Source organism: Gopherus evgoodei, chromosome 23 (genome assembly GCF_007399415.2).
Source record: "Gopherus evgoodei ecotype Sinaloan lineage chromosome 23, rGopEvg1_v1.p, whole genome shotgun sequence".
In the NCBI taxonomy this organism is placed as follows: domain Eukaryota; kingdom Metazoa; phylum Chordata; order Testudines; family Testudinidae; genus Gopherus; species Gopherus evgoodei.
In genome coordinates this window covers 4,847,478-4,871,721 of record NC_044344.1, presented here as the reverse complement: position 1 = coordinate 4,871,721, position 24,244 = coordinate 4,847,478, and the positions used below count along the sequence as shown (strand labels likewise).

Genomic DNA, 24,244 nt, shown 5'->3' with positions numbered 1-24,244 from the left:
CAAAGTGGGTGCAGAACTTCCTGATTCGTGGAGGGGGGAGCAGGAATGTTGCAGGGTTAGTCCAGCTTGCCCTGCAGTACACAGGCTCTTGTGAGTTGGATGCAAGTGTAGTCTGGTGCACTGACTCCTGAGCCAGCGATGGAAAAAGTGTCCCAACTACGGCTGTCCTTGTATCCTTTTCTCAATTTCCAAATCCATCTGGAAACCAGGGCGGTTCAATGCATGGTACTGGGTACTAACCACCCAAAGCCTTTCCAGCTTCCGCCATCTCAGGGGAAGAGGATGCACCCTTCCCCCATTGAGCCTTTCTGGCTACAGTAGAAGGACCCGCAGTAGGGCTTCCCTCACATTTGGGGTCCCTACAGTCTGTTGTCCCTGTCTATGAAGGTAAGCCTTGCAAGGCTTCCTGTAGGTCATGGGCCTGCAGTTAGTCATGTGACTGTGACCTCTGCTCCCCATGGTCATGACAGGTGTACTGGGGGCCTGCATGTGCTCTGAAAGCCTCATGCCCTGTTACGGGAAGGTTTTGAGTCGTTCGTTCAGTATCTGTGTCTCATGTACATGAGACCGGAGGGGTTTGTATGGGAATGGCTTTTTTTGCCCTTGAAAAACAATTGAAAGTGTTGTAGAATGTGTGTGTGCGTTTTCCCTGAAGTGTGCTAGCTAGGACGCACTTCATAAATCCCCATGTGTAAATAGTTAACTCTGGCTCCTTAGCCAGGCCAGAAGGTGCTGGGTAAGGGCTTCTCTAGCTGCGCTGGCTAAGCAGATCTGGAGTATTCTTGGACTAAACCAATTGCTTTATGGGAGAGGCTAGTGCTAGCTTGGCGTTTTTGGAGAGAAGAGAGACAAAAGGAGAGCTAGAGATGAGATGGGCAGATCAATCTGATAATTGGGCGGGGAAATCTAAGTGTGAGGTAGCTCAGGAAAGAATTACTTGTAATCTAACCCCTTGAAGCCAAGAGCTAGGCTTCTAGGAACAAGCTGTCAATACTATCCAAGTGGTTAACAAAATGAGCTGTTAACTGACTGTCTCGGATTTTGCCAAGGAATGGAGTTCTCCCTGTCCGACTAGGGGGGAGCCTCTTTTCCTCTTTAGCGTACTCCTTATCCACATTGCTGGGTATGTCGGTATGGAGGTTCCTATGCTGTACCAGCCCAGCTCTCCTGTGGGAATCTGATCTGCATTGAATTCTTCCATGTAAAACAGGCTGACTAATTCTCTTACTCTTATCTCTCCAATTAGGAATTTGCTTGTTGAGATCCTGTAGCAAAGAGCCTAAGCAAAGCTACAGCAGAACCGAGGCGCAGGAAGGGGGAAGCCTGCCTCTGCAGTAGTGACTTCTGCTTTCAAGCTCTTTTGTCCTCTGAAGAGGACTCCTAAGAAGCAAAGCAGAATGGAAATTGGAGCTCTGGCTCCTGGCTTGGAGATGGAGCCTTTGACAGCAAGTGAACTGGATCCCAGACTCCTCGCAGAACGGAGAATGTCATGGCACTGTTTATTATTTAAGTTTTTATTTTTGATGTTTCCATTTCTCAGCATGGGAAATATTGTCTTTGAGAGCAGCTGGATTTTATTATACCGCAGATTCAAGGGTGAGGGAAGAAAGGGATCTTGCAGCAAGATCATCCACCAGCCACCCTGGTAAAACTGCTCTTTGGCTACCATCATGTGGCTGTGGCCAAAGAACTGCTGGGAAGGAAAATGGGCCAGATTCGTGTGCAGCTATATAGAATAATTGGGGTGGGAGGGAGGAGAGGCGCCAGCTCTCTAAACAGTGCAGCTTCGTAGATCCTGTGCTTTCTAGGAGACAGTGCAAGAGCCCAGCCTAGCCTGGAGTAGCCGAGTGGTCCTGTGCGCTTTCACATCCTATCCAAGGAGGGGAACTGTGTGTGATCCATTCAAATGTTCTGAAGCCTTCTGCCAGTGGAATAGCTTATAGCATTGAGGAGTAAGAAGCTATCAGCCACACAGCAAATGCCAGAAGATCTAGCCCAAGAGTTTTTTGGGCTGAAGTCCTTTACAGTTCCTGTGATAGCTGTGGAATCTGGCAAAGCTGTTGTCTCTAAATTCCAGCAATCCCTGAGCCAAGGGCATTCCTGCCTCACTGAAGCAATCTCAGCACTGCAGAGCCATGGGGAGTTTTGTTATGGCCTCTGTGCTGGCTATTCCCAAAAGCTGTGAATAAAATGGCTTTTTAATCAAAGGAGCAGTGTCAGATCCTGACAACTAATTGTGAAGGCTGTTGTGGGACATCTTTCCGACTCAACAGACGGGGAACAAATTTTTGACCCTGACCGTGGGTTAGGTGGGATGATTCAGGACTGAAGGATGATCCCAACGTAAATGGAGACAGCTTCCTGATTTTCCTGTGAGGGTGATGCTCTGTATTTCTAGCCTTTCTAGTGATGCCCTAGAACATGGTGATCTGGGAGTATTGCAGCACAGAACAATTCCTGCAGATGAGGCCAGTAACAGGAGAGCTAAAATGGTGTTGCTTCTACTGTTTTTTGCCATGTGGCTCCTAAATTTGCCATGGCTTACTGCGTTTGGTGCTAGTAATAGCCCTCTCATCTCAAGGAGCCTGGTCTGCTGCTGTCTTCACAGCTGCTAAAGAGTTATTTTCATAGCAAAATGTAGTGTCTGTCCTTTGGTGGGGATGAGACCCTTCTAAGGAGGGGTCTCGCGTCCTATCTAGTAAAACTAAAAATTCCTCTCAACTTGACTGATGTCCACCTCCCCTCCCAGCAGCATGGTGATCTGGAAGTTGTGATGTTTGTGTCTGGCACTTGGGCTGTGATCTTCTAACCTGGCAGTCCTTTCGCCGAGTTCTGAGTGTCCCCTACGTTGGATGTAGCAATTCGTGAGCCTTTAGGATTCACACCATTCCTTAAGGAATGGTGTACATATTGAGGTTAGAGGGTAGCATGAAATCTGCCTCGCTCTCTGTAAAGAGCTCCTACAGAGCGGGCTGGAGGCCAGGGCTCTTCCTTTCCTGTGTAAATGAGAACAACTTAACTTCCGGATGAAACCACAACAAGGCTTAAGCAGTCTCTAGAAATACCTCGTCTGAAAAAATTTGCTACTGAATCTGCATCCCGTTGGTGGTTACCTATTTGGGCAGGGGGTAGCAGAGAGGGATGAATACTCTCTTAGACTGGTCATTTACAAGACGTTTACGCTGCCCCCTCCCCCCAAAAAAACAAACAAACAAAAACCCAACCCAGCCCACGACTGCAAGTCTCAGAGCCTAAGTCAAGCTATGGAGGCTGAAAATAGCAGTGTAGATGTTCCTTCTTTGTGCTGGAGTTCAAGCCCCAAGACCTACCTCTCTGGCTAGGTTTCAGAGCCCAAGCGGGAATGTCTGTGTTGCTATTTTTAGCCCCGTAACGCAAGCCAGAGCCAGTTGATCTGGGCTCTGAGACTTGCTACTTTGGGTTTTTATTGCAGTGTAGACAAAGCTGTAGCATGTCTTGTTCTCTTGTGAAATCTGGGCTCTTTAGGTCCATAGCACAACATGACTCACCAGCGAGGCCTCCAGAAGTTTAATCTCTCTCATAAACCCTACGTCTCCCCACCAGCCGGAGATTTGCAGTTCACATATAGTCGTGGGCCTAGTTAAGATTAAGGAGCGCACAGCAAATTGGGACGAATGATGCACAGCCTGAAAATCCAGCCGTGCTGCTTGGATGCACAAGACTGATTGCGTCGTCTTTTACAGTGGGAGGTGCCCTGGATCTGACAGCGATCCCTGATGTGTAGCTCCTCCAGCTTTGATACAGCTCATCCTAGCCATGGATTGAGAATCCAAATATTCAACCTCCAGCGAATTCATACACTGGAAAAAATCTACTTCCCTGGAGTGACTGCGAAGGAGGATCTGACACCTCCAAAATGTCTATAAACTTACGTGCAGCTGCAGACTAACAGCTCATTAACCTTCCCTCTAATTGGACAGTTCTGTGAGGCACTGGATTGGGAGAACAATGCAGAGCATGGAGGGACTGGCTGTTGGACTCTGATGGTCCCTTGTTTTCCGCCAGCCATGGGGAATACCTGCAATCAACATGGGTCTGTGAGTCTTGCAGATCTGCTTGTAAAGAGAGTGGGGGGGAGGACCTATCCCCACCCCCCTTAAATTCGGAAGATGTCTGTGCTGTTTCTCACATACCACCCACCCAGAAAAAGAGTCAAGCTGTCAAACTGATGCTGGATTTGGGGAAGCAAGGTGGAGACTTAAATAGGCAGGCTGGAAAAAGAAGAGGAAATGTATTTGGAATGGCCAAGCACTGAAATAACCCCGTAGAATGAGCTACCATCCCTGAATGGGGTTGGGGGGGGGCAGGATAAAAACGCACAAATCTACACCCCAGCATTGGCTGGTTGAAAGAGAAACGCTGATCTCAACTATTCTGACCTCTTCATTCTCTGGCATGTTAATTCTCCACTTCACTCTCCTTTTTTAAGCCCTGTGCAACTACTGAGGACGCGTTCCTGCTGAGCCATTGAGTCCTAGGGCAAGTCATTTACATAAAACATCCAGGAGCAGTCCAAGAAGCAGCATATCTTGCTGAAATGCTGTTGCATCTGTATTTGGTCTTCTGTAAGCATTCTCGAAAAGGAATTTCCCTCATGGGCTGTTTGGCAATTTCTGCTGGTACTTGAAACTTGAACTCTGCAGCGGGTGAGCGTTCTAGCTGGATGGTGGTCGGCTAACAGGGCTGTGGCTTGCATCCTTGAGCAGCTGGTCAGAGAGGCTTTTATTTTTTTCTGCCTGTTGCCAGGAATTCCTTGGTATGGAATGTAATGCTGTCTGCTGCTGAGCATAGGAGGCGCCTCTGTTAGCAGAAGCCTCTGTCTTCCCAACAGGTATCCTGTAAGCACCTTGCAGAAGTCAGAAGCTCATCACAATTTTACTAGCCTGTACTTTTTCCATGGAGAAATTAACAAGGCTTTACCTGTCAGCAAATTACTCTGTTTGTAAGGCTTCACTTTAGTTGCCTTCATCAATAGGAAACGCCACCAAACTTACCACGGGCTTGCGGGGTTCTGCATGCTATAGTAAATGAGCTAATCTGAAGCATGTCTCTCTTCTTACGCAACATCATTTTAGTGATTTGTGTTGAATGAAGGCAGGCATAGCAGCAACACACGACATGTAAGGGCGACAGGGTGCCACACCCCTGCCCTGTATATTTACCCAATCTCCACATTTCTCAGGCATAGCCGAGCAAAGGGAGGCACATGTACTGCATAACCATTCTGCTGCCTCTTTAGTATCGCTTGGATAACGTTCCTGACAGGCTTGCAGTAAATAAGAACTCTTTTGAAATCCATGTTTAAAAGAAGTTTGTTCGTATTGAAAGTACCTCTTATCACTTCAGGGCTAGGTTTCTGAGCTGGTAGTTCTTCCTGCTAGAGGGATGGGAATGTCATAGATTCTGGCAACAGGTGTAAATGTTTCTTTTACTGCTTCAATTCAGAGACTATCAAAGTCTGAAGGGAATGGACAGAGCCATCTCCTCTCCAAGTGTTCTTCCTTGCTGGATGTTGCAGGCCTGTGGATGGAGATCTTACAGGTGACCTGTTCCTAGTTCCCATTTTGTGAATGATCCCAGTCCCCATGTAGGGAGGAACATTTCACTTTCCTATGGGAATATTTTGTTTTCCTTGTAGGTTAGTGGGCTTGTCTAGATTTAAGGGGACATGATCAACTTGATTCTCAAAGTTACTTAAGGCTTCCTTTAGTGTCCTGGTCTCTTTTTCCTTTAAGAAAAAGTAAATTTGATAAGTTTATGAATAGGATTCTATGATGGGTTTGCCTGCAATAGCAGGGGACTGGATGAGATGACCCAAGGGGGCCCCTTAGAGTCCTGTAACCATGGGTTTTTTCTGCAGATTATTGGGGCCCTATTGAGTAAGGGAGAATTTGACTATTGGATGTGGCGAGGGAGATGGACAGTGAAATTGACTAATATTAAAGTGCTGTCAGATCACAAATTAAAGTTGAAAGAAATCTCTTTGCTGATCTTTGATGTAACTACAGCTGGTACAAAATTTCCAATCAAACATTCATGTTGACAAGGTGCCTTTAAAGGTAGCTAGCTCAAACACCAAATTTGTCCTGTTGCATACATTGCCATCTTTCTTTTCACAGCAACAGAATCTATAGGTAGTGAGAGGACTTGACTTGCTCCTGGGGAGTAAACTTTTTTTAAATAAAAAAGGCAACTTTTTTTTTTTAAGCATCAGGTGCAACTTACTAATGAGTGACCTGGTGTGAAAGCAGCTCTGAATCTTTATAGGAAGAGGGAAGAACATAGTTGATGTCCCCAGTGATGTTAAACTGCAAATATTTTCACTAGTGAGGCATTCGTTTAGGAAGCCAGCTGTCAGCAGAGAGCTCAGGATTTGAACTGTGGGGCTCCCATACTTAAGTTGAAAACTAAGTGTAGAAATTGTGAAGACCTCTCCTCTGAAGGGGAAACTGTGCAAGGAGGTGGAGCTCAAAATCAAACAGCGTTTCAAATATTTGGCTCAGTCTTCAATCCTAGAACTTACTGTAAATAACCATCCCATATCCATTTACAGTGAGTTCAGGACGCAAGAGCGCAGATTGTCTTGCTCACATTGTGACACTTCTGGCTAGGTTCTTCTCTAAAAGGCACCCCGTATTGCATGCCCAGCCCGTGCCCCACCTCCTAGTTATGACCTGCTGCCTGCTGTCAAATGACACAGGGAGACAGCTCTTATCTTCAGTGGCTTAAAGAGTTAAAGTGGTTGACTTAACCAAGCAAATCTCAAGAGGCCCTGGAGTGCTGTTTACACAGCCTATGCACCCTCAATCCAACTGAGGTCAGTGGAAGCAGAGTGCTCAGCACCTTACAGACATTGCTGTCTTCTGCCTTGTCTGACGCGTATAGTATACAGCTGTAACCCTCTCTGTGGACACTTATACTAGAGCAAGTGGATTTTGTCAGTTTAGTTTGTTGCTGGGAAAGGGGTTGATGTTAAACTGAAATATACCTCTTCTTCCACTGGAAAAAGTGCCCACTGGGCTTGGACTACACAGCTCTAACTGTATCTCTTTAAATTCATACCTTAGGTTACAGTGAAAATGATTTTCCCATCTAGACAAGATCTTAGTCAGCAGAGCTTCCTAATTTTGACTATGGAAGCAGTACTGTCCCCTAGTGCATGCAGTTCTACCACTATAAAGGCACTTACTTAATACTTTATTTCTGTAAGGGTTTGTGCATGTTTCATTATTTGTATCACCGTAATGCGTAGGCGCACCAGGCCCCATGGTGTTAGGTGCTGTAAAAATTGGATGTTCCTTGCCCCAAGTAGCTTACACAAGACGAGAAAGTTGCACTGAGAACTTGAATCACTTTTTTAAACTGATAGTGAAACCACTGCAAAAGGCCCTGTGGATGATTTTGAATGGCTTCATTTCAGTTTAAACCTCTGTTCCTAATTGACTTAAGTTAAACCTCAGTAAGCTACTCGTCCACAGAAAGAAGAGCTCCCAACAGTCTTTTTACACAGATTTACCTAAATCGGTTTAAATTCATGCCATAAGTTGTACTGGTGCAAGAAAGTTTTCAGTCGCCATTTCAGGAACTAGCAGCTCCTGGGGCTAAAAGAGCAAAAGCTGAATCATGGTTGGGTTGGGTGTGATGCAGCTGAGCTATAGAGACCTCTGATGCAAAGGAGGGAATTTCAATTCTTGCTGCACTTTTTCCAGGCACGTGGCACCACATTACACATCCAGCACTTGAAGACCCCAAAAGTGTTCATTCCAGATCGGGGCCTGTGCTACTGTGCACCTCTGGCAATTGGGTTTGTACCTCTTTGGCAACACCAGCCGGGTATGTGGTTGCGTATCTTGCAGGATAGACAAGTACAGTGCAGAGGCTTACAACAGCTGTTTCTGGATCTGAGCAGGATGGAGGAATTCTAGTGCAGGTGGTGGCGAGCGGTGGGATTTTTCTAGCTCACTGTAGGGCCGGCAATGAGGGAATCCAGGCAGCAGAGTTTGCTAAACATACAGGGTGAGAGAGGAATTGGATTGTGCCCTTTCTCGATTCTTCACAATTTATAAATAAGACCTCAGGTTTGGCCTGTATCCTACCATTAAAATCACTGTCTGGTCTAGGCCTCCCTGTTGGAGGACTCAGCGGAGGTCTTGGATGTGCATTCAGCCGTCTCATCTTTCAGTTGAACTTTAAACCAATGAAGCATTTCATAGGAAGCTTTTCTGAAAACACCCTGAACAGAAATCCCTTCCCTCTTTCAGGCAGGTGTCACTTAGTTGTCCACTAATGCCACAATCCTAGTTGCCCCATAGTGTCTTCTAGGTAAAACAGGGCAGACAAGACCCGAAATTCTAATCTACAAATTAGGGGCAGGTGACTCCCAAGGGGATAGCATACTCTGCTAGGTGTTAAACCTGGGTTCTTTCTCTCTGCCACTGGCTTGCCATGGTGAGACCTTGGTCAAGTCTCTTAAATGCTGTGCCTGATTGACCCATTGAAAAATGGGGTGAAAGATGCTTCCTTTTAAAGTGCTTTCAGATGAAAAATGCTGTAGGTGCTAATCAAGAAAAATGCAGGCAAACTCTTGTGCACTCTCTAAAAATGAAACAAAAAAACTTTCAAGCCTTAATACAAAGGGGGGAAAAAAGGGTCCCACCCTCTCTCTTTTCTTTGCATGTCACTCTTTAAAACCAGTGACCAATAAAACAAACACTGGAGTTAAAGCCTCCTATCCTTTTTTTAAAAAAAAAAATTATATAGGCAAATATCTACTCTGTTTGTTTGATCTTGATTTATTTCAATCAAAGTAGCATGCAAAATTCTTGCCTAGCTCAAAGACACTGACTCTTGGGTAATCCAGATGGAACTTCCCTCTGTGTGGTGCATGTTGTAAACCAAGTGGATAAAAGCTTTTGCTCTGACTTGTTCCAAGCCCCAGACTCTTCAACCACCATCCAGCAGAAATGCAGCTTTGCTTAATTTTTTGGTCTTTTTTTTTGGCTTAATTTATTAAAATAGTTGCTGTATAATTTATTTTCATAAACTATATAAAAAGTTACTAAATGGTAAACATACTTGCAGGCCAATCTTTAAAAAAAATAGTTTTTTGATATAAACATAACAAATGCACTTTGAGTGTTTGGTTATTTTTGGGGGTGGCTGGGCAGGAAACAAGGTGTATCTGTGGATTAGTTCCAGAAGGGTTGTCTGTATATAGTGTATTAATAGGCATGCTTGGCCTCTCGTATGGAAGCATTAGTAACTGCTGCAGATCTTGTCCAGGAAGCCGGTGTAAAATTCTCATTTTTTTGTAAATTGTCAATGAGGGAGACCTCTGACTTTTGTGTTTGTAACTCATTTTTATTGTCGTTTCGAACAATGGGTTTTTTGGTTGGAAGGGCCAAGGGGCGGGACAGGGGAATTTGAAATAAAATGTTTAGAAATTTGTTTCACAGACTGTCTTTAGATATTTCACTCCCAGCCAGGAACCTGCACCAGTGTGGGTACTGTAACCCATCCCACCTACTGTGGGGCTTTGTTCCCCCTCTTGCATTGATGAGCCTCTTTACTCTGGGAGCTGTAAAGCAACAGCCCTGTTAGGAAAGGCTCTAGGAAGCTCCTCACCTTGGAAGGGAAGCGTGCCACACTGAATGGAATACACGACTGTCTGGTGTTCTCTCCACACACCCCGTGGTACGTGCTCCAACAGCTACGCCTCTGGCGGTAAGAGGATCCTTCAGGCTCCTCCATCACTGTCTGGGTTTCTTGTTTCTTTCTCCAGAGCCCCTGGCACTGGCTGCTGTGGGTAGTAGGATGCTGGACTGGAAGTGGGCTTATCTGATCCAGTCCTAGAAATCGGGGTAAAGGCAGTTCTTCCCTTTCCAGGGCTCCTAGGACTCTCCTCAGCAGGGATCACTTCCATTTTCTGTCCCCCTTTAAACTCCCCTGGGTTTGCAGCGGGATGGGGATGCTGCTGTAAGTCGAGTCCCTATGTTCTGCCACCTACTGTGAAATGCAGCAGCACCTGAAGTGCTGGAACTGTGCCTCTAGCACTGCTCTTCCACTGGTGGCTGGGGGGAGAGAGCCCCAACTCACTGTCCCACTCCTCCGTGCTGCTTTTTACTTCTGTCGACTGAGGCCAGGCACCCTCCTCTGTTCGGAGTCCTGCCCCTTGTGCTCTCTGGTTTGGGTCTCTGAGCTGGCTTCCATAAGGAGGAAGAGCTGCAGCAGACCCAGCGCATGGGCCTGCGTGGCTGCTGTGCGATCAGTAGTGGCCTATCATAGTCAGATTCTTCCTTAGCTGACCTTTGCTTGTGCCAGGCAGGGAGGGGGGAAGCTCTGATTGCTGCTTGGGGTGGATGTGAATTCTTGTTGCTAAATGGAAATCGTGCGCCCTCCTCTGCCACCCCAGCTCACTGGGCATCACTTCAGTCATTTACAACGTCCAGAGCTCCTGATTACCTGCTTCAGAAAACACATCACATCGTCCATGCCCCTGTGTGCGGCTGACAGGGGGGCTGGATCAATTTCTGGCCACTTCTGAGGTTGGGCACAGCATGGAAGGGGTTGGGGGGCTGGGATCCTCTGCTGTGCCTGGTGCGCCATCTTGTGCCCAATCTCCGCAACTGCCGGTAGCGTTTGTGCCTCTGCTGTGACCCGGCAGGCCCTTGCCAGGCTTGACACATCTGAATTTGGGCTGGCAGAGGGGTAGGAGAAGAAACAGCTGTTGCAGGGGGGAGCTTTGCATCTTGTCGCTCAGCTGAACAGCTGCTGGGAAGGGGGCTGCTGGGGAGCTGTGTGGCATGGAGGGAGCCAGGGCTCGGGGAGTAAGCCCCCTCAAAACTGCAAGCCCTCGGGCAGGAGTGGAATTTGCCTCCCTGTGCAGCCCTCTTGGCCTAGCTGGAGCTGCCCCTCCAAATCTAGAAGTCAAACTATGCCTGTGTGCTGTCACCTGGTGCATGGAGGACAGGGCCCAAGGGCTTCCACCAAGAGCTTAACTCCTGGCAGCACTGGCTGGCTTAGAGCCAGGGGAGATTCCCTGGCCAAGGGAGACCCGGGTCCCTGTAGGAGTTGAGGGCTGAGTTGGGACTGCAATGGGGTCCCTGCTGGGGGTGTGAGGATGGAGAGGGGAATGAGCCCCGTGGTGCAAGCTGAAATTCTGACGGGGCCTGCTCTGCGGCTGGCTTTGGTTTGTGTGGTTTTCCCATCTTGGTGCAATGCCCCCCATGTGTCCTCCCACTCCAAACCAATCGAGCTGTGGGACACAACGGTAGCTACCAGCGGAGCGATTTCCTGGCTGAGTGCTGCTGAGGACGTGGTTGAGGGGCTGCTGGTGGCTGGCGTAGGGCTGTCGAGGGAGAGCGAGAAGGTGTCTCCAGACTGGTCCTCGTGGCCAACCAGCAAAGTGTCATGGTGCCCGTGGCATCCGGCCTGATGGAGCAATGCTGAGGCCGGCCTGTGTCCCACAGGGATGTGCCAAGAGGGGAGCCCTGAATGCTTGGTAGCCTCATTGCAATGGAAGGTTCATTCAGCCTCCTTACCTGCTCCTGGGGTGACCAGATGTTCCAATTTTTATCGAGACAGTGCTGATTTTGGGGTCTTTTTCTTATATAGGCTCCTATTACCCCGCAGCCTGTCCCCATTTTTCACATTTGCTGTCTGGTCACCCTACCTGCTCCGCTGAGAAGAGCTGTGTGCAAGAGCAGCTGCTTGGAGCCCCTGGCAGGCAGGTGAGCACTCGGAGCCTGCAGGGATGGCTCACGGTTCTCAGCTGGAGCTGGGTGCTGGAGCCCATTGGGGGTGTCCGGGCTGCAATGAAGTCACCCCAGGGGAGTTAGGCCCTGAGGGAGATGGGCCAGGAGGGAGCCTGCTTTGCTCTGGAAGAAACTCGGCCTGGGATTTTTGTAAGGGACCAGTGGGGCAGAGGCCGGCATCCCATTGACTTTATGCGGGAGCTGGGAAATCCCAGCCGCAAGCTAACTGCCAAACCAGCCAGGCCCCTGGCAGCCTGCCCTGCCCCTAGTGTGGCCCCTGTGGGGGGCCAGGACACTAGAGTTCTACCTCCCCCTCTGACTGCCCTGACCCCCTGCCTAAGGGCAGCTGCTCCTGCTGCAGCCAGAAGTGAGAGCCCCCGCTAGGAGTTCGCTCTCATCCCTGCCTCGACAGCACCCCTGGGTCTGGGCCCATGCTGCCCTCAGAGCCCCAGGTGGCAGCTCTGCTCCTTGGTCCTGCTCCATTTTAGCACTGAGCTGTTTCCCACCCCCACCGCCCCCGTCAGAACCCGTCTCTGAACGCCTCGGCGGCGTTTGGCAGATCAAAGCCCGGGGAGCGACAGAATGGGGTGAGTGCTCGGAGAAGAATCCTTGCTCACCAGCGGCTGCCGGGAGCTGGAGAGGAGGGGGGCTAGGGGAAGCTGGTGAGGCTAAGGCGCTCATCACCCCCCCCCACCTTCCCGGCTTAGCCTTGTGGAGTCTGTGCTGGCCAAACCCAGCGCCCGGGGACGCCTGGGCCACTGACCCAGGCTGCGGTGGAGAGGAGCTTGCAACACCCCCCTCTCCAAGCAGGGCAGCGTTGCTGGCCCTGGGGCACAGCTGCGGAGTCCAAGGCACGGAGGAGGATGAAAGGATCTGGTCTGGCTGGGGCAGTCAGGCCCCTGGCAGAGCCAGGAATAGAACTGAGGGCCACTGGCACCAGAGCAGTGCCGACCATGGAAGGTGCAGACTGTTGCTGTTCTGTATGTGGCTTGTGGTTGAAAGCACGGGCCAGCCCATAGGTGTGCAAAGAGCCAGCCACGGCCCCTGGCTCCGCTGCGCTAGGTGCTGTACAGACCTAGAAGAAAAGCATCAACCCCTGCCCCACAGCTCTTGTTACACTGAAGTGCAGACACAATCTCCCCCTTGGGGGTGCCTAGCCTGTGGGAGACAGGTCCTGGCTGTCCAGGGCACCCCCCTGTGCTAATGGAGGCAGCCGTGAATGCTATTTTATGGCCTGGCCCCTGGGCAGGGTGGCTATGTTAGCCCAGCAGCGGAGCAGCTGAGCGCCTGGCAGCTCCCTCGAGCCCATGGCTGTCCCACCAGAAGTGGTTTTTTAACGAAGCTTTGGGTCGCCAAACGCAGCAGAGGAGTTGGTGCGAGGGGGCTCTGCTGCCTGCGGTTCGTTTGGTTTCTCTCCGGCCCACGGGCAGGGGGCTGCTGGGGGATCTTGGGGCTGGAGCTCTCTGGGGCGACGAGGGCACTTTGCACCTCTCTGTGTTGGTGCCGCAGCTCTGGTGAGCACAGGGCCCTGACTGACTGTTGCAAGGTGCATGCGTTGCACCAGCCTTGATGCTTTGCTGAAACAAAGAAGGGCTGCAGCGGAGTTGGTGGGAAACTCTCTCTCCTTCCCCGTGATTTACAGTAGGGGGTTCTCAATCTGGACACCATCCAAGAGTCATGACCCCTTTGCCCTTGCTAAATATGGGAGACAACCTGATCTAGGAAAGGCTTGTGAGGCACGGGCTGGGAGCTGCATGCTGGCTGGGAGCGGGGCCTTTAGAGCTCAGGGGCCAAGCCCAGACCTGGCAGAGGGAGTGTACTGGGGGCATCCAGCACTCTGAGTGCAGGGAGCATCCATAGGCCATGCTGGGCCAGCTCCTCAGCTGGTGCCACTCCAGCCGCCCACTTACACAGGCTAAGGAGCCAGCCTCGGGTTGCTAGTTGAATCCTCCTGCTGCTTCAGTTTGGGTTGAGCGAGGCACAAATTGGATCCAGTGATGGTCAGTGAGGGAGTGGAACTGGAACCCATGCCCCGCCTGGCACCCAGACCTTTGCTGTAACCATTAGTCCCCACTGCTGCCTTCTGCAATGAAGGGGGAGAGCCTGTGTGGCAGCCTGGATCTCGGCTTCCTTCTCCCTGCTGAGGCTGTAGCCCCCTTGGCCTGGTATTGTCTGTGAGAACAAAGGGCCTCATTGATGAACCTGCCAGACAGTGTCTCCCAGGCTGTGAACTTTGTATCCTGGGATTTTATTTGCTGCTCAGAGTGTGGGGCTGGAGCTGGGATTCCCCCCTCACCCCCACCCCACCCCCAGCCTGCTGAGTGTGTGTTGGCAGCTGACAAAGGTGGTGGGGGCAGAGGGAGGGGAGACAGGCTCTGCCAGCTGGTGCATAGGGCCGGGCCACGCACCCAGCAGCCGAAGGCAGATTTGCTTCTGTCACTTAGCAAGGGCTGGTGCTGTCCCAGTTCAAGGTCTTTAGGACCCAGTGTCACCCCTGGCCCAGACAAGGGCAGCCTTAAGTTCCACCCATGTTGGCTGGCCCATGGCCAGGCCCAGCTCTGCCCTGGCCCTGCCTCCCCGTGCCCACACCCTCCTCTGCAATGGTTGCTAAGGGGTCTCCCTGCACCAGGGTATTGCCCCTGCCTCTTGGCCTGCTGCCCTCTTGAAGGAGTGATGCATGTAGCAAGCCGTGCAGGGCATGGGGATGCTGCAACATCGGTGCCACCTTCCTGTAGGATTTGGGGTCACTTCACCTCTGGGGCCGTGGCAGAGCAAAGGCGAGGTGGAGGGCAGGGAGGATTTGCCCTGTGTGGGCTCCCCCCCCCGCCCCAGCTGCAAGATAAGGGTTTTTCCCCACTTCATTTTCCCACAAGGAATTCTGCCCTTGTCTAGCTGGGAAGCTGGCCCGAGTGGGTGCGAAGCGCAGCCACGAGGAAGCCGTTGGCAATCCCTGAGAGCCAGGAAGGGCGATATGTCTCCTTCAGCCCCACCCGCTGGCGCTGCCTCTCTGGTAACTCTGTACGTATCTGGCCAGAGCGCTCGTGGAGTAGGCAACTCTGTGGCCAGTTGGAGAACTCAGGGAATGGGGACGTCGCAAGGGACTGAAGGCTGAGCTGTTGAGCAGGGGAAGGGATTTTCTGCCAGGCTGCCTCGACTCCAATACCTAATGGATGTTTTGGGGAAAAGCTGTTGCTGTGAGTCACAGCCACTCAGTGACAGGGAGGGAGGACCCCCTACCCCACTCCGGGGCACTTAACCGATGGTCCTAAAGTAAGAAACAAGCAGAAACAAAGATCCCCAGCCTTCCTTTACCCACCCTGGTGAAGCCCGATGCGATAGGGCCCATGCCCAATTTAATAACAAACCAACCTCCTGTACAGGGCACCTTTGCAGTGTAGCTACCGCCATCTCCTGGTGACTCTGGAGCGCGCCGGGATGGCTGGGGTAAACCTCCGAGAGCCGGTGCGCTGATGAGTGGACTAGCCAGTGGGGACTGTCTCCCACGTGGGTAAGCCTGCATTCTTCTTCTTTACTATTTGTGTTGCAGTGCCACCCAGGATCCCTCCTTGTGAACCACCCTGGTGTGCTAGGTGCTGTACAAACAGAGCAAAAAGACACTCCCTGCCCCAAGGAGCATACAAGCGACCCTGTAGTCAGTAACTAATAGCAGGCAGCATGTGTCGGAGCTAATAGCACTTTGCTTCGCCCGGCTCAGCCCCACGAGGCTTTGCAAGCTGTTGTCGACTGGGCCAGCCAGGACCCTGTAACTCTCCTCCCCAGTGGAGGCTGGGATCCCAGCAAGCTGGAAAGCGCATCGCCAGTCATGAACCTCCCAGGCGGGTGCAGTCCTGGGGCCCATCCTGCAGCCCAGGGGAGCAGAGGGCGAAGTCGTCTCATCAGCCTCAAGAAGACAGCTTTGCTGCCTCGCCCACCTGCAAAGCACCCTAGCCCAGGCAGCACCCCAAAAGCAAGCGTCTGCCTAGCCCCCGTAGGGCCGTGGCTATTAGCAATGTGGAATGTGACCAGATACCCCGGTGTTGGGCAGCAGTTCTGAACCCGAAGCTGGAGCAACGGAGGCTCAAAGGTGGCTGGAAGAAGTGGGCTGCCATGACTCTGGTAGGGCAAGCGTCCGGGCTCCTTGACATAGGATGAGAAGGGCAGATCTTCAGCTGGTTTAAATGGTCCTAGCCCCTGTGGACCACAAGTTCTAATGCTTGTGCGGGCAGGTGCTTGGAGACCTGGCCTGCTGGGGAGGTGACTCTTCGGGGCTGGAGGTGGCGGTGGGAAGTCTCCATTGCCCCAAGCCCCGGGAGCCTCCCAACAGCTGTCCTCGACTGCCACGCGGGCACTTGTGGGCGCATAGATGTGTGTCCGTGACCATGCCCAGCCCTCGCTGGTGCCTAGAGACAAGGAGCAACCGTGTTGCTCACTAAGGAAGGAGGAAAAGCCAAATGTGCTGCTGCTGCATCCTGCGGGAATGGGGGTGGGGTGGGGTTAGGCTCAGGGCAGGAGGCATCTTCACATCTGCTGGTGCCCACCCTATGTGCCTAGAAGGATCCTTTCTACCCGCAGCATCGCGGCCACCCGGCCTTCCCTGGATTCCATCCCCCTTCCCCCCCACCCCCACATACACGCAATAAAGCCCCCTTTGTCAGAGGCGCAGCCCGGCCTCTCCCCTCCCTCCCTGCCGTATAGAAACACCAACATGGCTGCCTGGCTCCGATCTTATTTTTAACCTCTCATTAGCATCCAGAAGCAGCAAAGTTCCCCGTTTCCTGGAGAGGTTCAAAGCCAGATAAGCCAGGAGACAAAAGCCTCATTCTTCCAACCGGCATATACTAGGCTTCCCTTTGCTCTGTGTTATCATCCACACATGCCTGCTGCATAATCGCCTCCCTGTTGCACTGCAGAGCTTGGGCAGCCATCCCTAGATTATCCTGTGAAGCATCCCCCTTCTTGCACACCCGGTCCCCGTGCAAAAGCCGCCTTCCTCTCCTGCTCTGAAATCCTGATGCTCAGTTGCTACCTGCTCTGATCTCAGGCTTTGTCTAGGCAGGGGTTTTAGGTCCCGATGCCGCTGGGCTGCTGTGAATGCCCAGTGCCCAGCCTGGCTTATGCCTCTGAGCTTGGCTGAGATTTTCCACTTCTCTGGGTGGCCAAACTGAGATGCTTCAGAAGAGCCTGATCATTCAGAAGAGGGGCCTGTCTCTGGGTTTGCTCGGATCTGTGGCTATGGGGCGCTCCGGAAGATCAGTCCCGAGGTGGCTCAGGCTGGACTCCCTCAAAATTTGAGCCCCCTCCTCCCGACTCAGTGGCCGCTTTTGAAAATGATCAGCCTATGTGATTTGTGCAAGGCCAGGAGAACCCAGGCATCCTGGCTCCTGCATCCGTACATCAGCCACTGTCTGCTGTGGTGTAGGACAGATTGGGTCCTGGAGAACACAGGCCCATGTCAAGGCAAAGTTAGAACTGACTTGGCCTGTGATGTTACGCTCGCCTGCGCCCGTGAGGAATTTGCTGTGTCCTATTCCCTGGTTCTACCCATCCCTCTGTTACTGCAGAGGCCGAGCCCTGGCAAAGAATCCCCTGCCAAACGAGCACTTAGAACGGCTCTGGGAAACGACAAAATAAATTACCGAAGGAGATTAGCGTGGCCAATGCTTCCGAGCCGCCCACGGGGGGGCAGTTGGGCTGGGGCCTCTCTGCCAGCAGGGAAATAGTGAAGATTCAGCCAGCCGGTCCCCGAGCTCTCCCATCCTGGGGATCTGAGTTAGAAACAAGCCCTGACTTCAAAGAGCCAAGCCCGGATCAGATCAGAATCCAAGCCGGGCTTCCCTGCGTCTTGGGAGTGTTCGGATCTCTTGGCCCAGTCTGGGCTCATTCATAGAGTGTGTGAGTGTGTGTTAGACCCTGTGTGTGTGAGAACATAGTCATGGTTTGTCACTCCCTTTCCCTGTGGTGCAGAGGGGCAGCATCCCTGTTCCCTCCCTCCTGAGCCCGTGATGGGTGTCGCACCGGCCCTGGTGCCTATGGCCCACCCCAGGGCCAGGAAAGGCTAGCAGAGCTGCGCTTTCCACTGCCGAGAACTGCCTCTCACATGGCTCCTCACGTGGGGCCTGCTGAGGCCATTTCCCGACTGGAATGCAGTGGGTACAGTTGGAGCACATCTGCCCACATGGCCCAGCGTGCTCAGAGCAAATCAGCAGACTCGGCTTGTTTACTCTGCAACACGCTGCGGCTGCTCCTGTGGCATGGGGCTCTGCGTTAAAGGCCTCATCATTGCTAATGCATTTGGCAGCCGCTCGAACGCCACGGGTTGCACCTAGAGATCACTCCAAACAGCCCAGAAATCCAGTACCGGTTCTTCCGCCGCGGCTGTGCCCAGAGCCCATTCCAGGTGGGCACAGGAAGCCAGTACCGGTTCTTCTCTCGCAGCCATGCCCAGAGCCCGTTCCAGTTGGGCACAGAAATCCAGCACCGGTTCTTCTCCGGCGGCTGTGCCCAGAGCCCATTCCAAGTGGGCACAGGAAGCCAGTATGGTTCTTCCCTATGTTCCAGGCCAGCAGGAATTTCCTCTTGCCCCTCAATCTAGTGCCTTCAGACAGGCTTCACTGGGGCCACTCAGAGTTAAAGCCCCGAGTCAGTTTCTGGTGCACACTTGGCACAGATTCATGGCTGCATCCCTGTGCAAGGACCTTGCTCTCTCAGTGCCCAGGTGCTGGGGCTAGTAATCAACATGCCAGCAGCCTTGGGACTCTTTGTTGACTGAAAAAATCAGCTGACTAGTTCTGAAAACAGTTACCTTGTCCCCATCTCACGCTGCAGCTAGGTAGCTCTGGGCCTGTACCCCACTGACAAGCCCTTTCCACACATTCCTTGATGAAGTCTCACAGCACCCCTGCAAGGGGGGAGCGTTTGTTTTCCAGAGGGGCAGCTGGTCGCTAATGTCACACAGCGAGCCAGCAATAAGAACCCAGGTATTCTACTTCCCCGGCTGTGTTCTCACCACTCAACCACACTTCTTGCAGAGAGGGGAAGAGAGCCTGTGCTGTTGACTAATTGGAGATATAACTATCTCCTAGAACTGGAAGGGACCCTGAAAGATCATTGAGTCCAGCCCCCTGCCTTCACTAGCAGGACTAAGTACTGATTTTTTCCCCAGATCCCTAAGTGGCCTCCTCAAGGATTGAACTCACAACCCTGGGTTTAGCAGGCCAATGCTCAAACCACTGAGCAATCCCTCCCTGCAACTTGGTTCTCCCTGCTCTGAGCACTAGACCGGACTCTGTCTTGGAGCTGGGAATAGAACCCGAGAGTCTCACCTCTCAGTCCCCAGATCTAGCCACTAAATCACAGACAGGAGCAGTACACGGATGTTCGAACTCATGCCCTCCTCTTTAACCTCTATGACACTGTCCCACCCAAGAAAGGGAATAGACCCCCGACGTCCTGGCTCTCAGGCCCCCTTGTCTAACTACATGGCAACGCCTGTGGCTCATACTGACTCTGATATGGATGGGGCCCTGGGTAACGATACAAAGCCAAGGTTGATGGTGGCATCAGTTCTCCCTGGCACTTCCCTCCACCCTACCAACTTCACCCTTTCCAGGAGCCTCGGCTAGGGCGGTTGGTGTTCACTTTCCGGCTTCACTTTCAGAGGTCGTGTTTGTGTCATCTGAAGGCCCTAACCGAGATCAGGGCCCTGTTGTGCTCAGGGCTGTACAAACGGTGAGAAACAATCCCTGCCCCAGAGAGCTTGCAGTCCAAATAGACACCAAGGGTGGGGAAGGGAAACTGAGGCATGGAGCAGAGCTGTGACTTGCCCAAGGTCGCACAGCAGGATAGTGGCAGAGCCAGGAGCAGAGTCCAGGGTGCTTGAGTCCTCGTCCACTGGACGCCAAAGCTTGCACCAAGTTTTTTGACTTTTGGGAATTTCCAAATAACACAAATGTTTCTGGCACTGGTGCTGCTACCAAGCAAATATTTAGGACTCCTCGGCAAGTGGGGTTGATGACTTCCATGCCATGCACCGCAAACAAATTACTCATGGAGGATAATTGCTGGTGTTGCAGACAATCGGCATGAAACCAAGTTCATACTCCTCTCCCTCCCCATCCCCCCAGGCGACCAAGGTTTATGTGGGGACGGGGGCTCAGCAGGGAACCAAGGGTTCCTGGGTTTGGAGCGGGAGCTGGGATTCTTGGCTTTTAACCCCAGCTCTGCCACTGACTCAGCGCGCGGCCTTGGGCTAGTCATGGGCCTGCTCTCAGTTTCCCCTCCTGAAAAATGGGGAGAGTGACACTGACCCACACCCCTGCTTGGAGGTGGAATTACATATCTGAGGCATGCCTGGCAAAACTCAAGTGAAGGGCAACACAGCTGGACAGAGAAACATTCCCTCCACCCCTTTTCCCCTGCTGCGGGACTTCTCTGAGTCAATATCCTGAGTCTCCCCCAGCATCGCCCACTGGCCCAGGGCAGGGCAGGTAACTTGCTCCCAAGACACTAGGGCTCAGTCCCCCCCATCTCCACAATGTTGCCTTTGGTCCGGGGAAGAGGCTCTGGCCTAGATCACGCCCAGCCTGCCAGCAGCACCCCTCCTGCTGCCTGGGGGACAGGGAAAGGGGTGAGGGGGAGATGTGGGCTGCTGGCCCCAGAGAGGGTTAAATCGGTGTCTCCCTTGATGCTTTCGCAGTTCCTGCTCCTGGACCTGGCACGGCTCTGGGAATATTCCGCCTTGGGGAGTGTCACATGAGGACAAGCCACAGCGGCCAACCAGCTGAGTGGCGGGCCAGCCCTCCCCAGGCTAGGAGGGAAGGGGGCCTGGACCTAACGGTAACTGGGGGAGCATGGAGGGAGAGGGAAAAGGGGAGGATCTGCTGCTAGGGGGCACAAAGTTTTGGGGATGGGGGAGCTGGAGCAGACAGAGGGGCATGGGTGGGTCATGGGTCCTGCCACCCAGTTGGGGGGCTGGCAGCTGCAGGGCGTGCATGGGGCTGTACAGCAGGGGCAGGGTGATGGGGGGCAGCCCTAGGGGGGGAAAGCCCAGGCGTGGGGCTGGCAGCTGCAGGGTGTGCATGGGGCTATGCAGCAGGGGCAGGGCGGATGTGGGGCAGCCCTGGGGGGGAAAGCCCAGGTGTGGGGCTGGCAGCTGCAGGGCGTGCATGGGGCTGTGTAGCAGGGGCAGGGCGGAGGGGTGCGGGGAACCCAGGTGTGGGGCTAGCGGCTGGCAGCTGCAGGGCGCGCATGGGGCTGTGCAGCAGGGGCAGGGCGGATGGGTGCAGGGAACCCAGGTGTGGGGCTGGCAGCTGCAGGGTGCGCATGGGGCTGTGCAGCAGGGGCAGCGCGGGTGGGGGGCAGCCCTGGGGGGGGAAGCCCAGGTGTGGGGCTGGCAGCTGCAGGGCGCGCATGGGGCTGTGCAGCAGGGGCAGGGCGGATGGGGAAAGCCCAGGTGTGGGGCTGGCAGCTGCAGGGCACGCATGGGGCTGTGCAGCAGGGGCAGGGCGGATGGGTGCGGGGAACCCAGGTGTGGGGCTGGCAGCTGCAGGGCGTGCATGGGGCTGTGCAGCAGGGGCAGGGCGGGTGGGGGGCAGCCCTGGGGGGGAGAGCCCAGGTGTGGGGCTGGCAGCTGCAGGGCGCGCATGGGGCTGTGCAGCAGGGGCAGGGCGGATGGGTGCGGGGAACCCAGGTGTGGGGCTGGCAGCTGCAGGGCGTGCATGGGGCTGTGCAGCAGGGGCAGGGTGGGTGGGGGGCAGCCCTGGGGGGGAGAGCCCAGGTGTGGGGCTGGCAGCTGCAGGGGCAGGGCGGGTGGGGGGCAGCCCTGGGGGGGAGAGCCCAGGTGTGGGGCTGGCAGCTGCAGGGCGCGCATGGGGCTGTGCAGCAGGGGCAGGGCGGATGTGGGGCAGCTCTGGGGGGGAAAGCCCAGATGTGGGGCTGGCAGCTGCAGGGTGTGCATGGGGCTGTGCAGTAGGGGCAGGGCGGATGGGTGCGGGGAACCCAGGTGTGGGGCTGGCAGCTGCAGGGCGTGCATGGGGCTGTGCAGCAGGGGCAGGGCGGATGTGGGGCAGCTCTGGGGGGGAAAGCCCAGGTGTGGGGCTGGCAGCTGCAGGGTGTGCATGGGGCTGTGCAGTAGGGGCAGGGCGGATGGGTGCGGGGAACCCAGGTGTGGGGCTGGCAGCTGCAGGGCGTGCATGGGGCTGTGCAGCAGGGGCAGGGCGGATGGGTGCAGGGAACCCAGGTGTGGGGCTGGCAGCTGCAGGGCGTGCATGGGGCTGTGCAGCAGGGGCAGGGCGGATGAGTGGGGGGAACCCAGGTGTGGGGCTAGCGGCTGGCAGCTGCAGGGCGCACATGGGGCTGTGCAGCAGGGGCAGGGTGGATGGGTGCAGGGAACCCAGGTGTGGGGCTGGCAGCTGCAGGGCGTGCATGGGGCTGTGCAGCAGGGGCAGGGCGGATGGGTGCAGGGAACCCAGGTGTGGGGCTGGCAGCTGCAGGGCGTGCATGGGGCTGTGCAGCAGGGGCAGGGCGGATGAGTGGGGGGAACCCAGGTGTGGGGCTAGCGGCTGGCAGCTGCAGGGCGTGCATGGGGCTGTGCAGCAGGGGCAGGGTGGATGGGGAGCAGACCTGGGGGGGGAGAGCCCAGGTGTGGGGCTGGCAGCTGCAGGGCGTGCATGGGGCTGTGCAGCAGGGGCAGGGCGGATGGATGCGGGGAACCCAGGTGTGGGGCTGGCAGCTGCAGGGCGCGCATGAGGCTGTGCAGCAGGGGCAGGGCGGATGGGGAGCAGCCCTGGGGGGGGAAAGCCCAGGTGTGGGGCTGGCAGCTGCAGGGTGTGCATGGGGCTGTGCAGCAGGGGCAGGGCGGAGGGGTGCGGGGAACCCAGGTGTGGGGCTGGCAGCTGCAGGGCGCGCATGGGGCTGTGCAGCAGGGGCAGGGCGGATGGGGAAAGCCCAGGTGTGGGGCTGGCAGCTGCAGGGCGTGCATGGGGCTGTGCAGCAGGGGCAGGGCGGGTGGGGGGCAGCCCTGGGGGGGAGAGCCCAGGTGTGGGGCTGGCAGCTGCAGGGCGCGCATGGGGCTGTGCAGCAGGGGCAGGGCGGATGGGTGCGGGGAACCCAGGTGTGGGGCTGGCAGCTGCAGGGCGTGCATGGGGCTGTGCAGCAGGGGCAGGGCGGGTGGGGGGCAGCCCTGGGGGGGAGAGCCCAGGTGTGGGGCTGGCAGCTGCAGGGGCAGGGCGGGTGGGGGGCAGCCCTGGGGGGGAGAGCCCAGGTGTGGGGCTGGCAGCTGCAGGGCGCGCATGGGGCTGTGCAGCAGAGGAGGGGGGCGGTGGCTCACATGACCCTGCCGAGCGGCTGCCGGAGCAGCCTGTGGCCGCTGTGCCGGGATGAGCCGGGGAGGGAAGGGGAGGGACGCGGGGAGGGGGCCAGGCAGACACACGCCCGGCGGGGGGACGGGCGCTCGCAGCAGACGCAGCAGCCGGGCTGGCTCCTGGGGACCCGAGGACCTGACAGAGGAAAGTCACATGGATCGCGCCGGGGGGCTGCCCCCCGCCCTCCCTCCGCCGCCTGGCCTGGGGGCGCGCTGAGGGGCGCAGCATGGAGCAGGTAGGAGGCACGGCCGGGGGGTCTCGGGGGGCGGCTTCGCGGCCCCTCCCGGGGAGGCTCGCGCACACAACAGAGCGGGGTGGGGGGCTCTGTGGAAGAGGTGGGTGTCTGTGTAAGGCGTGGAGGCTGGGATCTAGGCATGGGGTGGGGGGCTCTGTGCAGGGAGCCTGGGTCTGGGGTCTGCATAGGGTGGGGCTCTGTGTGTGAGTGTCTGAGGTCTGTTCCTGGGGGTCTCAGGTCTGCATAGGGTGGGGCTCTGTGCATGGGGGTCTGGGGTCTGTGTGTAGGGTGGGGCTCTGTGTGGTGTGGGGTCCTGGATTTTGTGCCTGAGGTGGGGTCCTGGATTCTGTGCATAGGGTGGGTCTCTGTGAATGGGGTGGGGCTCTGTGCATGGGACTCTGCGTGGGGGGTCTGGGGTCTGTGCATGGGGTGGGGCTCTGTGCATGGGGGTCTGGGGTCTGTGTGTAGGGTGGGGCTCTGTGTGGTGTGGGGTCCTGGATTTTGTGCCTGAGGTGGGGTCCTGGATTCTGTGCATAGGGTGGGTCTCTGTGAATGGGGTGGGGCTCTGTGCATGGGACTCTGCGGGGGGGGGTCTGGGGTCTGTGCTTTGGGTGGGGCTCTGGATCGGGTGGGGGTGTGGGGTCTGTGCTTTGGGTGGGGCTCTGGATCGGGTGGGGTGAGGTCAGAGCCATGCCAGGGCTGAGTGCTGAGCTGTGTACAAGGAGCCTGGGGTGCAATGCACGGCAAGCATGGGGGGGCACAGAAGGGGACTCTGATCTCTAGCTTCTGTATGCCATCCAGGCTGGCTTTGCCACCCTGGGGTCTAGTGAGGAGGCTGGGGCTTGGTCCAACCCTGC

General features: G+C 55.1%; 2 protein-coding genes across 2 annotated transcripts in view; both read left to right on the top strand.

Annotated features, from left to right (window-relative positions):
- SOCS7 (suppressor of cytokine signaling 7) overlaps positions 1–9,454 on the top strand; it is a 38,813-nt gene extending 29,359 nt beyond the window's left edge. The window contains exon 10 of the mRNA XM_030541712.1: positions 1,247–9,454. The gene's annotated coding sequence lies outside the window, so the exon portion shown is untranslated. The remainder of the gene's footprint in view (positions 1–1,246) is intronic.
- Positions 9,455–23,363: 13,909 nt separating this feature from the next.
- ARHGAP23 (Rho GTPase activating protein 23) overlaps positions 23,364–24,244 on the top strand; it is a 123,498-nt gene continuing 122,617 nt past the window's right edge. Inside the window, exon 1 of the mRNA XM_030541618.1 lies at positions 23,364–23,387. Coding sequence (XP_030397478.1) covers positions 23,379–23,387 — 9 coding nt within the window. The 5' untranslated portion in view covers positions 23,364–23,378. The remainder of the gene's footprint in view (positions 23,388–24,244) is intronic.